At 28.3% G+C, this 17003-nt stretch overlaps 1 protein-coding gene across 1 annotated transcript; it reads right to left on the bottom strand.

The window, feature by feature from the left end:
- Positions 1 to 2465: 2465 nt before the first annotated feature.
- TBL14 (TRICHOME BIREFRINGENCE-LIKE 14) lies at positions 2466 to 8297 on the bottom strand. Its single transcript, XM_020359987.3, has 6 exons — positions 7984 to 8297; positions 7178 to 7438; positions 6471 to 6668; positions 6133 to 6330; positions 4247 to 4442; positions 2466 to 3911 (listed from the first exon to the last, which is right to left on the bottom strand). The coding sequence occupies exons 2-6, from the start codon at positions 7329 to 7331 to the stop codon at positions 3083 to 3085; spliced, it is 1575 nt and encodes a 524-aa protein (XP_020215576.2). The 5' UTR covers positions 7332 to 7438; positions 7984 to 8297; the 3' UTR covers positions 2466 to 3082.
- Positions 8298 to 17003: the final 8706 nt, after the last annotated feature.

The following is a 17003-nucleotide window of genomic DNA, read 5'->3' as shown; positions in this document are numbered from 1 at the left end:
ATAAAATTAATAAAGAATATTGGTTTAATTACATTTTTTATCCCTCAAGTATTACAATTGTGCAGTTTTGATCTGCAAGATTTTAATTGAGTAATTTTAGTCCTTAAAGAATTGCAATTGCGCGATTTTGGTCCTTCAATTTTTAATTGAGCAATTTTAGTCCCTCGAATATCATAATAGTATAATTTTAGTTTCTCTCATTAAAAATTAATAATTTTAATATATATATATATATAATGTTTTAAAATTAAATAATTATTTATCTATTCAAATTAACATATATTATAATTTTCGATATTATATCAATAATATTATTAATATATTTATAGATAAACTAAAAATTTGATAAATATAACTTGTTATATATTAATATACTTTTACAAAAATATAAATATATTAATTAGAAATATATATGTGATCTTATATATTTATATTTTTGTAAAAGTATATTAATATATATTAAGTTATATTTATCAAATTATTAGTTTATTTATAAATATAGTAAAAATATTATTGATATTAATTTATTAGTAATATTAAAATACTAATAATATATAAATTTTATTTATTTAGTAATAATAAATATATATCATTTAATACATTAAAAAAAATTATAATATACGTTAATTTAAATAAGCAAACAATTATATAGTTTTAAAATATTATATATATATATTAAAAATTTAAAATTATTAAATTTTTAATGAGAAAGACTAAAATTGCACAATTATGATATTTAAGAGATTAAAATTGTTAAATTAAAAATTGTGAGACTAAAATTACACAACTATAATCTTTTAAGGACTGAAATTACTCAATTAAAACCTTAGGGATCAAAATTGCATAATTATAATACTTGAGCGATCAAAAACACAATTAAGCATAGAATATTTTATTCACAGTTTTGGAACGGGCCGTTCTGAATCCAGAACGGGCCGTTCTGAAACCCGAACGGGCCGTTCTGAAACCCGAACGTCCCGTTCTGGTTTCAGAACGGGCCGTTCTTCTTCACTGTTGGTGTTTTAATTTTGCAACCAGAACGGCCCGTTCCGATTTCAGAATGGGCCGTTCTGGTTCCAGGTGTTTTCAAAAAAATTCTCATCCACGTGGATGCCACGTATGCATCTACGTGGCATCCACGTGGCCAAAAGTTAACTCCGTTTAAATAATTTGGACGGAAGTCACACATTGAAACTAATTAATTAATTTGGGACTAAATTGAAACCAATTAATTAGTTTGGGACCAAATTGAAACAAAAAATAAAAGTGGGACTAAATTGAAACCAATTAATCTTGTCTACTTTAACGTTTAAGTGACTTGTCATGTGACTACTAGTATGATATGGTAATTATGTGACTTTTTTTTTTCAAATTGATATAACTTTTGAAATTATAATTATAATCGGGTTGGGTTGGTTGATCGGGTTGATTAATTAAAATATTAATATATTTAAAAAAATTTAAAAACATAATTACTCCAAATTTAAATATATGTTTTAACTCTCAAATAATAATACCAAATGATAATTACACATTATATATGACGAAATACATGTCTTAGAACACACTAATAAAAAAAAAAAATGTCTCAAACAAACAACACTAAGTCATTAAAAAACTATTTGAATTACATAATAGAAATTAACAAAATAAAATTATTCTTCTTTGATCATAAATCTCTATGTAAGGCTTGTTGTAACTTAATTAATCACTCTTTGTTGTTCAAAATGGATGTTTTTTTTTTGTAATTTTTTAATAATTAGATTATTAACTTAAATATTAACGGATTTATCATATACATGCCTTTATTTTTATGTGTCATGTCTTATGTATATTAGATAATTAATATTTATTATTATTATTATTATTATTATTATTATTATTAAATTTAGGTGAGTTCGATTCGGCTAATCAAGTTGCAAATCCCTTTTAATTAATATCCAACTCAAATATACTATAAAAAAAATAATAAAAAATAAAAATAAAAAAAACACTCAACACAATTAACTGAAATATAGTTTATTTGGATTGGATAAGTTTGGTCGATCGTTGCACTTGCAATTCTAAAAATAAGGGCAGACACATGTAAGACTAAATATAGGAGAGAAAAGTATTATTGTGGTATGTGTAAATGTTAATTAAAATTGAAAAATAAAATGGCATAATTATCCATTATTTTAAATTATTGACATAAAAAGTGAGTTTTGGTTCAGTAGAAAATAAGGAAAATAATAATTTGCACACAATCCAGCCAAGTACTATATCAGCTATGAGCTTTGCATGGGTATTACCGAAAAAGAATGAGATTTGCATGGCTAGTATGAACGACTTAAAGAACTGAATGGTTCTTTGAGTTTTAAACGAAATCACTTTTGATGTTCCAAATGAACCAAACAGTGATAGTTTAGCTTGTAGCCAGTTAGATAAGCCCATGATTAAAAAAAAAAAAAAACCTACTTCTCTGGAAAGAAAATAAATGTTTTTGTTTTATACATGCATGCAATTTATTACACGTCTCAACAATTATTTTTTCATTCTGTTCTTATGGGAACCAATTGCTATAATACAAATACATCGATACAAATTACAAAATCATTTCAAATTGTTCAATAAAGGCCATGTACTCTGGCCATGCCTATGGTATTTGGTATTTAGCTCATGCCTTGTGTGGTTATGTTCATCCTCGACTTTGTTCAAAACATGCATAAGTTTTACCTAATTGTTCTTTCATTGAAAATGAAAGCGTGGAATGGAACTCTACAATCTCCCTACCTCCTATTTAACAACAAAGCAATAAATAAAAAAATACATGGAACATAAAATAATAATTGGTCTTCCTAGACCGTAAAAAATAGAAACAATCTGATATACTAAATATCTTACTAATGCATTCCGCAATGCATTTGTAAGCAAGGAGAGGTGACTCAGTGCATGTTTGATTTTCTGTTGGAGATGCACGTTACCCCTTAAAACCACGTCAATAAGAGGAAATTGACAAAGAAACAAGCTTGAGTTACTTCTTCTTGTTCATGTCCGAATGTAATTGGTGTGCTACCAAACATGTACTAAACTGTGACAGAGCCTATATTTGAGCAACAAGGAGTTCATTCCACGTATCTGGAATTCCAGGTAGGCACCAATGCAAACAGTCACTCGAATTAAGTGTTCCTCTAACAGTGTAGCGTGACATGTGAGCCTCATCCCTCAATTGTGAAAGAGCAGTTATATCCAGTATCTTAATCTTTGTACCCTTTAGTGCACCTTCAATAGTTGAATCAATAGACCCTTCCTGCATTATCTCACTCCCATTACTTAATGGGATAGTGTTATCACAGCTTCCACCAGTGTTCCAATCCCCATTGAAGAAATGCCTAGGTGATATAGTCCTGAAGAAAGCTTTGAGCCGAGGATGTGAGACAAGTTGCATATCCAGCCATCTGACTATACTGTGTATTGTGAAGTTTTTGGCATTTGCAATTTCTGCAATCTTTTTGTCTTCATTTGGCTTTTCATTAACATGCATGACCCACCTGTTTGCCGTAAGCTTCCCCCGGTTCCAATGGTGTCCTGTATTAAGAACCAAAACATCAAAGCGATGAAGGAACCGTCTCATGAAAGCTGGGGGGCGATCTAAATGCATGGCAACATCGCTCTGTTTGTCTGAGATGTTAAGGGGCACCAGATCACTTAAGCTAGCTGACCAATAATATAAAATGGTGGTATTAGTCTCGGGAAATCTGTAAGCCCAGCCATCAGGTCGAATAGCTCCACGTGGCTTTACAAGGCCGTATTCCCATCCCACGTTTTGAACCTCTGGGCTCTCTTCTCCACCAGTGGCCATACACATCAAAGATTGAAATTGTTGCCGGCCCAATGAATCCCCAATGAATGCAATTGTTTTGTCCTGCATCCTACATTCAACATTAGTATTAAACGCCACTGACTAACTACTATCTAAATTGAAATTCAAGTACTTCTGTTATATTTTTTAACCAAAAGGAGAACAGAAGAAACTAAAGACAAACGGATTAGAAAATTTGATTTAAGAAAATACAAAAAGTAACAATAGAATAGAAATCAAAATGCAAACTAAAATAATGCAAGATTATTTGTGTGACATAAAATCAGAAAACTTTAAGCACCTTGACAGAAACCATTGAATAAACAAACCAACCAGATAATTATCTTGTTGAAAGATGTATGTGTTATTAACAACAAGATCAAAGAAAAAGAGGATTATACCTACTTTCTCAGGAATGCAGTCCGGTCAAAATCTTGCATTTCACAATTTTCTGGCTGCCAGCGATATCCCTCAAATGAGAAAACTGGTCGTTGTGTCATTCTACATGACCACATGGAGGACAACCACTGCTTACAGCCGAACCCAGAATACAGGGGTCTCCTGCTGTCTGCAACCCACTTACCCTTTGCATAATTACATACTGTAAAGGACAATTCCAATCAATACAAAATCCAACCAGTAAACTTCGTTGAAGAATAAATATACCAGGCTTAAGCATATTGAACCAGGGAAAATACATATAATCTGCAGACAATTTGCTAATTTTCTGGGGTTGGAGTACTATGGTTAATGTCCATGCCAAACCAATTAGAAAGACTAGATTGTACTAATAAATATGTAGCTACAAAGATGGTACTCCCCAGACTAAAACTATGAACACTCTTCTGGTACAATAATCCACTAATAAACAAACCTAGAGATCTCCAGAAGGGAGAGAATGTCCTAGCAACTCAAGTCGCAGATGTTCTGAGAAATATCAATAATCAATTATGCAAAAAATTATAAATAACATAAGACATCTAAAGGTACCTATTCATATCCCAAAGATAATAAAATCCTGTATAAATTCTGTGTCAAATATAAAAGCCTAGATAAACACAAATTAAACATAAAATTTCTAACAATAATGAAAGATATTTTTAAACAAAAGGAAAATCTAAATTATGAAAGAATATCATTTCCCAATAACACAATAGTCCTTCAACATGCTTATGCATTCTGCATTAGAAGACCCCAAAGTCCGTATTTTTCTTTAACATCTCAAAATACTTCCACAAACTAAATACTTCCATAGTAAAGATTTGAAAGCATAATTCAACTTCTAGGCTGAGGTTGCAAAAGCTCATGGAAAGCAGTTAACATTTACGAAGATGTAAAGATTATAATCATGATTGTGGAAGTAATACTTACTACCAAACTTGAGCAAGGGAAAGAAGAAAAACTAATTGCTCTAGTCAAACAAGTTATGATTCCCAAGGAAATATCCAATATCAAAGAGAATATCAAGTTAAGGCATTAAAATGCTCAAAGAGAAACCATCTGAAGGTGTTATTATCTGCAACTTGAATTCAATGTAAGCAACCAATTCAAAAAGGATAACAAATGTTAAGACATTGGAATGTTTGAAGAGAAACCTTATGTCGTTATTATCTTCAACTTGAATTCTATTGAGCAAGTACTAAATGCTAGGAAAATAATGTTAGAAGGTTCCACATTGCTTGTCTCAATTCTTAAGGTGCAACGTATATATCTGTTAAGAAACTTCACTTAATGTCAATTGGTTTTAAAATGAAATCTAACATAGTATAAGAGCCTATAGCCCATCTTGGTAAATCGCCTATTTTGGTAGGCTCGCCTATTCTAGCATGCATCTATGGAGGGGGTGGTTGGAAGGTTCCACATTGTCCGTCTCAATTCTTTGGGCGCAACTTATATATTAGGTAGTTCACTTAATGCTAATTGGTTTTTAGAAGAAATCAACAAAAGCAACTTATCTAGAAAGTTTGATAGAAGGGGAACTAGAATCCACTGTCATGCTTATTGAGTCAAGGGTTGATGAGTGGTCCTCATCACTTTGTCTTATTAACTACCACCCTTAAATAGCAAAATTCTTCCTATTATCTTGTCGATATAGACTCTACAGTGTAGCAGCAGTACTTGTTAGCCAAATGAGCTGTCCGAGCACATTCTCAGAAACAACTATGTAAGATAATAGTAGCCCAAAAAACAGCAGGTAATTGCAGAACAATGAGGATAATACAGATGCACTCATAGAGCAGCAGCAAAAGTTAATTGTAATGAATTTAAAAACAGAACAAAAAAGAATCTACCTTTACTTCTGGAAGATGCGACAATTTGATTGTATTTAGTTTTTGGAGATTCTGCAGGTATAGAATTGACAGCTGCTACACCCTCAGTATCAAGTTGAAGTTTTGTTCCATTTTCTGTGATGGGGGCTATGGATTTTGTCACACCCTTTTCCAGTGATGTAGTTCCCACTGATTCAGTTGGGGCTTCCACAGGAAATTCTATGCAAACATGTTTATAGAAAAAATCTTCAGTGTACAGTTAATAACACAGAATAGCAGGTTAAGGAAATGTTAATTAAGAAGCACAGAAAGAAAGAAGTTAATTGTAATGAATTTAAGAACAGAACCAAAGAATCTACCTTTACTTCTGGAAGACGTGACATGTTGATTGTATCTAGTTTCTGGAGATTTTGCAGGTATAGAATTGACAGCTGCCACACCCTCAGTGTCAAGTTGAAGTTTTGTTCTATTTTCTGTGATGGGGGCTATGGATTTTGTCGCACCCTTTTCCAGTGATGGATTTCCCACTGATTCAATTGGGGCTTCCACAGGAAATTCTAAGCAAATGTGTTTATAGGAAAAATCCTCAGTGTAAAGTTAAAACCAAATAGCAGGTTAAGGAAATGGTAATTACGAAACACCAACAGCAAATGGTAACAAAACCAACAAGAAGTAAGAAACATTTAATAATTGTTTTGTATAAGGTCAAAAGCAATAATTGTTTTGTAAGTTTCATCGCATAGAAATTGAGATCCCTATGAACTAGTCTAAGTTCAAGAAGCACATACAACTAGATGGCCATATCAGATTCAAGGACTATTTACGGTATTAATATCAATATCTGGACATGCTAAAAAAGTAAAAGTCATAAAACATTCCTCCTAGTAAGATCTTCCGTTCCTAACAAAAAAAGTTTATCTACTCTTTGTGAAGCTTCCATTTCAGATTTTGTTGAAATACAGCATAAATTGTTTTCAAACTAGAACGCAGTTTACACCAAGGTACAAGAGAGAGTGAGAAAGAAATGACTACTTTCATTATGTATATCCCTGGCTGAAATACAAACCTGAAGGTAAGTAGTACCATTCTTGAGCTGATCTTAAAGTTGTGGCTATTGGATTTCTCTCCCATGTCCACATTAAGGCAGAAAAAAGAACAATCGCAACAAGAGCTAGGGAAACATGCTTCCCTCTAAAGCTATAACTATTTCCTCCTTTCATCTGTGCTTAATCGCTACCTCGAATACAGATCTTTGACCCTGTCTGTACATTCAGGAGATATCCATCACACCATATCTCCAGTAATTCTTCTTGTTCTAGAGGCTTATCTGTGTAAGTATAAGAATGAATGGATCAACATGACAAATAAAGACACGAAAATTAAAAATATATGGAGCTGGACTTCAATATCCTGACAAAGAAATCTACATTTCTGCTCATTTTATGTTCCCTTGAAAATGTTTAAATGCAAAACCATGTTACTGTGAAGTACAAGCCAAATGCCCCACTAGGTGCCCAGTCCAGTCTCATACCTCTCACAAAAAAAAAAAAATTGCATTCATAATAGGCTCAAGCAAACAAGTAATGGTCTTCCAGACAAATATATTAACACATAGGACAGACATATATCATGGAAAAATCAAATAATATCACCGTTAATATTTCAATAAGATCTCCAATTATCCAAAATATCCGCAACATCTACATTGCCATATAAACCGTTTCTGCCTGCTAATGATCACGACTCAACCAGAAACCTACATATATACATAATTGCAACACAACCCTTCGAATGCCCTTAATTTATAAGCGAAATTCATAAACGAGGCACAAAGTGTATGCAAAATAATAATAAAGACAATGGCATAAGAACCTGTGGTAGTTGTCTGTGCAACTCGATTGGGTAGTGTTGGGTTTTTTTTACAATTGCAGATCCACTGAAACTGTGGATGGAAAAGACGCAGTTAGCCCTGAACTTGAAGAAGAAGAAGATGATGATGATGATGGTGATGTTATTGTTTTACTGGTTCAGCCATGGATCCAACTAGAAGATGCCGTGTTTGGTTTAGGGGCATATTTCTGTCATTAAGGAAATCAAGGAGGGTATTATGGGAATCATGATTTGGTGTGATCGTTAATTTTCACCTGAGATTCGGTGGCGTGAAAACAAATGCGGAGTAGCAGCATGTTCAAGAATAAAAGAATAAGTCTGGATCTTGACGCTAAACAAATAATAATAATAATATTATTATTATTATTATTATTATATCTTTGCTTAAATTTTATTTAACATACTTTGGACTAAGAATTTAATGTTACGAACTAGAAAAGTATGAGTAAATTGTTGTTAGAATTTGTAAATATACAGCACAACTAAAAAATAGACATTATGTTTGACACGTTAAATTATGATGCGTATTTTGAGTGAATATAAACATATAATAAGTCTACATTTTTTTAATAACGCCATTTTTAATCAAAAGTTAAAACTTTTACGGGATTACTAAAGAGATTAGTCTTTAGTCTAGTTAGTTAGAGAAACTTATGATAGAAAAATGATCATATTTTATTTATATATTATCTTTTAAGGTAGAAATTAATACAGGGGTGATGTAAGTCAATACTTGTCATTCAAATTAATATTTTTCTTGTAATAAGTTTTTTTTTTTTTATTATCCCAAAATTATAAATTTTGTTTACAATAAATTTGTTTTAAATAACATTAAAAATTATAGAAAATATAAAAATTTTATTCTTTTTAAATTCAAAGATCTACTAAAAAATAGAGACTAAAAAAATCATTACTAAAATATATCTCCTTTATAATAAGTATAGATTAGTGTCACTTTAATAGTAATTTTTAAGTCCTTGTTCAAAATTCAACCGTTAATCATAAGTAACTTTTGATATAATTGTACATTTATCTTTTAGAAAGCATGTTTAATTTTGTATGCTTTTCAGAAATTGTCTTTATTATGTATTGTTTGAAAATAACGTGGATTATGACAGTACATGCTTCTCGACCCTTGTTAAGGATGTTATTTAAATAATCTAACTATAAGTATTTAATAAATATTTATGTATGTGGTTATTATACTTAAATTATCACTAATTTTTTTATAATTGAATTTGGTTTTTTTTTTTAAATTGTTATATAAAAGGTTTTAGATAATATAACCGATTATAATTAAAAATCGGTTTTGAAAATTAAAAAAATATTTTAAAAATTATTTTATACACTTTTATAATTTTTTAATAAATAAATATAATCACCGTATTAACCTTTATAAAGATAAAATAAATATCTTCAGTGTAACTTTATGTTTAAACTACTAAACTTCATTTATTAATTAATAAATAAAAATATTAAACTACTTATACAATATGTTAATGACTGTTACTTTTTAAACTGATTTCGAAAAAAAAACCCTGTTACTTTTTCAACTGTTTTCATTATTATATTTGTTAAAGTGAATATTTTCGATCACAATTTTTTCTTTAATTTAAAATCAATTTTAATTACAACCGGTTATTTTATTTTTTATATATATATAATTTATTATATCCAAAACCAGTAATATAATATTTTATAAATTTAAATTGATTTTGCCAAATTAAAATAGATTATTATGAATATTATTTTTATTATAATATTAACTTATCATAAATGATTAATTTTTTAAAATTAATTTTAGTTGCGCTATGTTTAATTAAATAATTTATTGTAAAATAAATAATACTTTAAGAAATATGGTATTTTTATTTATTTGCTTTGTGTTTGGTCTAAATAAAATGTTAAGTTTTTGGTCTTTTTTAAGACATGCAGATAAAAATAATAATAAAGTTTGGTGAATCATACATCTTTTAACAGCAAATTAATACGGTACGTGTGTCATGACAAGGGCATATTTGCACACATATCTTAAATTTACTAAAATAATTTGTATTATTAATATTGTTATTTATATAAGTAATCTATTGATTACAAAATGCATAAACTATATAAAAGGAAAATTTGAAACTGGTAGTACATTTAAATGCATTTATGATAGTTAGAGTGAAGATCAATTGTAGAATGAGATTTGGAACAAAGTTATGGTATTTTTATAACTTCAGTAACTTGAGGGGCATGATAATTTGAGTTTAAAAGATAAAGTTTTTTCAACAGTGCAATAAAATATATCTAAAAGATATGTAAATTGGGACAATGTAACTGCACATTAAAAAGCTACATGAGATATTTGAAAGTAAAAAAAATCAAACGAATTCCAATTGAATAATATGCTTAATACAATAAAAAATATTAAAAAAATATTAATATTAACGTAAGTTATATATAGTTTACATAATTTATTACATATTACATTTGATTAATGTTTAATATAATGAATTTAATAAGCTAAATTAGATGTTATGAATTTCATTAATTCTAATTCATTTAGTCTTTTATCATTTATTCAATTAAGTATAACATTGTAAAGTATTTGAAATATGACAACTTGAAAATCATTATTTATCAATCAAAATTTAAAACAACGATTTTTTTTTAAAGAAAATGTATTAGAATCATTACTCTATCAACAACTAAGACTACTTTTGTTTAGAGGTGGACAAAAATAACTAAACTGAACTGAACTGGTGGTGAACTGTACTATAAAAAACTGAACTGTTTATAAAAAAAACTGAACTGAACTGTTTAAAAAAAACTGAACTGAACTGAACTATTGTAAAGTTGAACTGTACTGAACTATAAAAACTGAACTGAATTATAAAAATTGAACTATTTTTATAAATAAAAAAAAATTAAATGTGTTTAACATGTTATGTCTTAATAGATTAGCTCGATAGTTTAATAACCAAAATTTTAGAAAAAAAGTGATTTGAAAAAAAATTGTATCAATTTTGTTGAACTTAACGGATCAATTGAGCTATGTTGAACTACTTATTTTTAGGCTTAAAATTCACTGAATTTGTTTGACTTAATTTTATATTTTTTTCCTTTGGAAAATTTAAATAAAATGGAAAATAAAGTAAAGTTGACAAATGTGTCCTACTTTGATAGATAAATGAGTCAAAATTGTTCAATTCAAAATATCATAACAGTTTAGTGCAATTTAAATTGAGTTCAGTTCAAGTTTTTATAGTATAATTCAGTTCAGTTCAATGACACAAAAGAATAGTTCAATTCAGTTCGTCTGAACTAATATTTAGTTTAGTTCAGTTCATATGAACTACTAAGTTCAGTATAGTTTTTATAAATTCAGTTCAGTTCAGTTCGTTTTGTCCACCCCTACTTTTGTTATGTGCATATAAAAATCTAAGATTAAAGTTACATTTCTAATGATTGTTTGAAATGCATCATCTAGGTATAGTTCATCATAAAATGCACATATACACTATAAATAGTCTTTTTATTCATGATAGATGTGTACACACTAAAGGTATATATACAACTAAACATGTTTTTGTTATAATAGATTAAAATTTTAATACAAGTGTACCAAGTTGATAGCAAAAAAAGGTTATATTTGTGTATTCTAACATTGCATTTAACCAATTTTCCATCACAAGTTGAATTTAGCCCCGCCTAATATGCCTAGAGTGCATCTCACATTTCGCATTAAATGTTGAAATGGTAATGCATCTGCTAGCACATTAAAAGATTAACAAGACACCTTATTAATTTGTTAGTTGATCGCATGATTAGAAACATTTGAATATGATTGATATGTAGACAACTTGTGATCAAAACGTAATGTTAAGGTCATTTTCATTTGGCACTAACCTGCACATTTTTTTTTATGAATTATCAAACATTAGTGACATTTACATAATTCACATTACATTGATTTGTTGGACAAAAAATGTATAAACTAATGCAATGTACATTTATTTATCATAGTTTAAAAATAACTAAATTGAAAGATAAAAGATTGAATAAGGATCAAATTTGTTTTTAACAACATTTCGTATGTATAATGCTAACTAAAGTATTATAAGTGTTGGTCAAAAATGAAAAAATATTGATGTGATAAAAAAACTTTGCAACATGTTGTCTATACACATTACCTATTAACGTGAACTGAACTTATAACTTATTATGAGCCAAAATGTATCTAAATAATGGGTGTCCATTGTTCCTGTCCCCAACAAATCATCCTTACTTTTTCTTCCCTTATTTTTTTTAAATAAACATAATAAATCATATATAACACCAACAAAGATAGTAAAAAAATCAGAGTCTCCTTATTAAACATAACATCATTTACTTATCTTCCTCCAAAACCATAAAAGAAAAAAAATAAATAATCAAGACAAAACATCATAACAATCCATGCCGACCAAAAAATAGCAAGGAAATGTTACTTGGCCAGTTTGAAATTGAAACCTCTTAAAGAAGAGGAAGCACCTAGGGATGTTAATATGGTTGTAGACCTTTTGAATTTATTGACTAATTTACTTGACTTATACCTAAGGTTGGGAGAAGAAGAACAAATTGAGCCGAATGAGGAGATATTGTGTCTTACGCTTGGAGACGTAGCATCACAAGTAACCTTTTGTGGATCTCAGTTAGATCCTTCTAAACGAACTCTTGTAAGGAATGTTGTAAAAAAAATTGTGATTTGTTTGCATGGTCCACGAGTGACATGTTGAGTATTGGTCTTAGGTCCCATTGTCATCGGCTTGCAACATGCCAAGAAGCATAATCGATAGCACAAAATAAGAGAAAAATTGTAGAAGAAAAAAAGAGAGCAGCTGAGACAATGGTTAGTAAGCTACTAAACGGTCGCTTTATTTGCGAAATAACATACACGACATGACTGACTAATGTGGTCATGGTGAAAAAATCAAGTAAAAAATGGAAAATGTGCAAAAATTACATGAATATAAGCAAAGCATGTTCGGATGATGCTTATCCTCTCCCGAACATTAATCAACTTGTTGATAGGACGATTAGACACCAATTATTCAATTTTTTGGATGTGTATTTCGAATATAATAAAATAAAAATGTATGTAAGAAATGAAGACAAAACTATTTTCATAAACTAATTCGACTAATTTTTACTACTAAGTCATATTGTCTGGGCTAGAAAACGTAAATCTCACTTATCAACGTCTCATAAACGAAGGATTGCATATGAGAACGAGATCTGATTATAAATTTTATTTAAGACTTTTTGACTTGAAAATGAACTTTCTAAATTATGAAAAAGTAACTCGAAACAAAGAATATTTATTATATAAAAAAGATTATAATACCAAATATATAAGAGACTATACCAACAAATATAACTCAAAGTTTAGATTATAGGATACAAATAATATACCTTTACATTTTAGTGGAAAAACTTGAGAAAGTTAAATGAGGGGAGACAAAAAGTGAGTGAAAATTTTAATGATCAAATATTTTTGATGAAAACGTGAATTTCGAATAACATTTCTGACGTATTAAATAAAATAATAGTAATCACTTAATCAATTCAAACAAATTGTTTCAGAAATTTTTTCACAATTTGAAACTCAAATTAGGTTAAAATCAAAACCAGAATCAGAGAAATTGAAAGAAATAAGGAAAACTATAAAAAGAAAATGAAAGAAAAAAAAAAAAAAGAGAGAGAGAGTAATGGGTGGGCGGTTTATGACTTTACGTGGTTAAAAATTGAGAGAGAAGTGAAATATAAAATGAAGATCTGTATATGTTATTTTGTCCCCTTTTCGGATAAAAGATGGAATTTAATTTTTTTCTTAAAAAAAAAGTGTACATTTACTTTTGTGTAAGCAGTTTAATTTCCCTGCGTGTGTTTAATAAAATTTTCCAATATTATCCTTTATTAGTTGAAATGGAATATATATTTGTAATAATAAAACTGAGGAGGAAAATGTCAAATTAAATGTGGACATTAAGGGAAGATACCCTTTTTATTGTTGTAGATTAAAGATTATTATATATATTGTGCATTTATGACAGTTTGTGTCCAACCCATCGTGATTCATTGCATTTCACTTTCCTTCCGCGTCCTTTTTAGTCTTCTTCCTAATCCATCCATCACATGCGACGTTATGAACCCTTTCACATTTACATTTACTATACATTTTTTTTATTGTATGAATTAATAATTCAAATTATAAAAAAAAAACCCACCGACTTTAAACATCTCTCATTCCAACTGGGGTGGGCGCCACGTTTCAGATCTTAGTGTGGTAGATTTGCAAACACTTTAGGAGGAATATTTATTTTAATAAATATTATAATTTTTTTAATAAATATTATAATTTTTTTACCTTATGTAAAAAAAAATATATAATTAATAAAAGATTCATTTCCATATATTTTTATCCATAGGAATGAGATTCATTCCGATATAAAATTAAGTTGAAATTTCTATACGAATCAATCCTATGCAATAATAGGACTTTTTTTATATATCAAAATTGAAATTATTAATTTGATTAATCAATCTCTATATATAAAATTTATTTTTTTATATATTATTTTTTAACATTTTTAATCTTTTTAAAAGTTATATAATAATAATTAATGAAGATCAAAAAAGTCTTTTAATATATAATTTTTTGTCCGATCTCAAAAGCATATTAAGAATAATTTAGTCACTTACTTAAAGTTATAGAATATTTAAAAATATATTTTATTTATTTTTATCTTAAAATGAGGATTTTATGCTTAATTATTGTATCTTTATGAGTTTTGAGAATTATGAAATTTTGTAAGATCTTTATCTATTATTGGGTCATGTATTTTGATGTGTAATTATAATTATTAAAGACAAGATTTTATCTAATATATTTATGTCAAATTTATTCTAACTAGTCCTACAAACTAATCTGTTAGATCATGTTATATGTTACGTTGTCTTAGACTAAATATCTAGATAAATATCTGGAAGGGTACACTTACTCATCAATCCCAATTTTAAAAGACACTAAAGTTTGATTTGAGCACTGTCCTAATTTCCACCTAGCCTTCATCATAAATATATGATAGAATATATTTTTTATTTGAATATTTCAATAGCCATTAGTTAACGTATATGAAAGAATGATACAAATTACCTTTTACTCATGTGTAAATATAAAAAGATTTGAACTTAAAGAATTATTTTCCAATAATATTGCGGAAGAGTTGAGATTTTTAGTGCATTCAAATCAAAACTTTATTGGCTACACGTTGACTCGTTGAGTATGCAATTTTCTTTGTTTCTAATTAACAGAGACAACATTTGTTTGTTGAGGTTCGAAAGGGAAACATATGATTAACTCACAAGGAATGTTCATAATTAATAATAATGGGTATTCACCAACACTCGCTACTTAATATGGGACATTTCTTGTACATGAAAAATGTTGAATTCAAAGAAGTGATTTCCCTGTAAGGTGTAGTCCTTGTAAACCTCTGTTAATACAAAATTCGTGGCATTCTAACTTTTGCTCATTGGTACCATTACATTCATATGAATGAGTTTCAATTTTTATATCTAAATTAAGAAGGCTACATATGTTGAGTGTGATCGAAGTATATAATTTTCATGCTTAATGGGAAACCTAACATAACTTGAACATTAAGCATTTCTTTGGACTTTGGAATGAAAAAAATAATAAAAAAATACATAAAATAAAAATAGTAGATCCATGATTGGTTTAAAAAATGAAAATAAAATAAAATTAAAAGAAAGAACAACAAATCTTTTCTCCATTCATTTGATTGAATAACAATAACTTTTTTTTTTCATGCATTTGCTCTAGTCCTTATATATTTGATTATATAAGCGTCCATCGGGTTCAAATTCAAATGAGGGGAGAAATTTTAATGAAGGATATAAGAGGAAAAGGAAAAACAAGATAAAAGTTAAAAATTTTGTTTAGTTAACAAGAAAATAAGAGAGTAAAAGTAACTTTTTTTTTTGTTGAATTCAAAAGAAGATATATATTTTTAAATTAATTTACTTTTATATCTTTATAATTTTAAATTTAATAACATAAATTAGGATATTTTAAATATTATACTATTTTTTTAAAAATCCTCTTCTCCCTTTCAAATTTGTTAATATCGAAAAAGATGTAAAATTAGATAAAGAGAAATTTTTAAGTAATATGATTTATTTATTTTTAAATACAAAGTTAGACGCATCATAGTATGTTAGATATTTATTATTATTATTTTAATTAACAAAGCAAGCTCTACAGTAAATTTGGTTGATTCAACCATTATCTCCTTGTAATAGTAAAGAAAAAGGAAAAGAGATAACGTTGTATAAGAAAAGAATAGGAAGGAAGAAAGACCCTTTTTTAAATTTTGTTCACGGACATTTAACCTATAGCCACGCGAAATTACTGCGGCACGAGTCCTTGTTTAGCAAACCCAACGACGCTGATCCCCACCGGTTTCACGCCTTTCATGGGCTCGTCACTTTTCTCCTAGTCTCACTTTTTTCGTTACCATTCTTTGACCTTAGCCACTATTTTCCTAATTATCTATTTAATTGTGTCCTTTCACATCACATCCACGAAGATTTGGATCATAAAATATCTTTTAAATTTTAAATTTGTACTTTTAAAAAATCACTAATTACGTCAATTAATCAAAAACATATTATGCATAGAAATTATCTCAAAATAGTGGTTTGTAATATGAATTATTTATTTATTTATGATGTAAACTTTTTTTTTTACATAAAAATAATAATGATAAAATTTAAGATTTTGCATAAAATACTCGATTCTCACTCTTTAAGCACATTATGATGGACTTAGGAATGCAAGTTTCTGTCCTCAATAAAAGGAATGTAAAGTAGAAAACATTTATAAAAATTTAGTAATTTATAAATATTTTTAGTATAAATCATAAAAAAACTAACATTCGGACTTATGAAAA

This window comes from Cajanus cajan, chromosome 2, assembly GCF_000230855.2.
Source record: "Cajanus cajan strain Asha chromosome 2, NIPB_CcT2T_4, whole genome shotgun sequence".
Taxonomy (NCBI): Eukaryota; Viridiplantae; Streptophyta; class Magnoliopsida; order Fabales; family Fabaceae; genus Cajanus; species Cajanus cajan.
This window is presented reverse-complemented; position numbering and strand designations above follow the sequence as displayed.

Bases quoted from the DNA above. Each gene is read 5' to 3' on its own strand.
- TBL14 (XM_020359987.3), bottom strand. From the start codon at position 7,331: ATGAAAGGAGGAAATAGTTATAGCTTTAGAGGGAAGCATGTTTCCCTA. The intron at 4,443-6,132 runs GTAGATTCTTTT...TGTCCTTTACAG, and splicing joins CGCATCTTCCAGAAGTAAAG to TATGTAATTATGCAAAGGGT. The intron at 3,912-4,246 runs GTAGGTATAATC...TGTTGAATGTAG, and splicing joins CGGACTGCATTCCTGAGAAA to GATGCAGGACAAAACAATTG.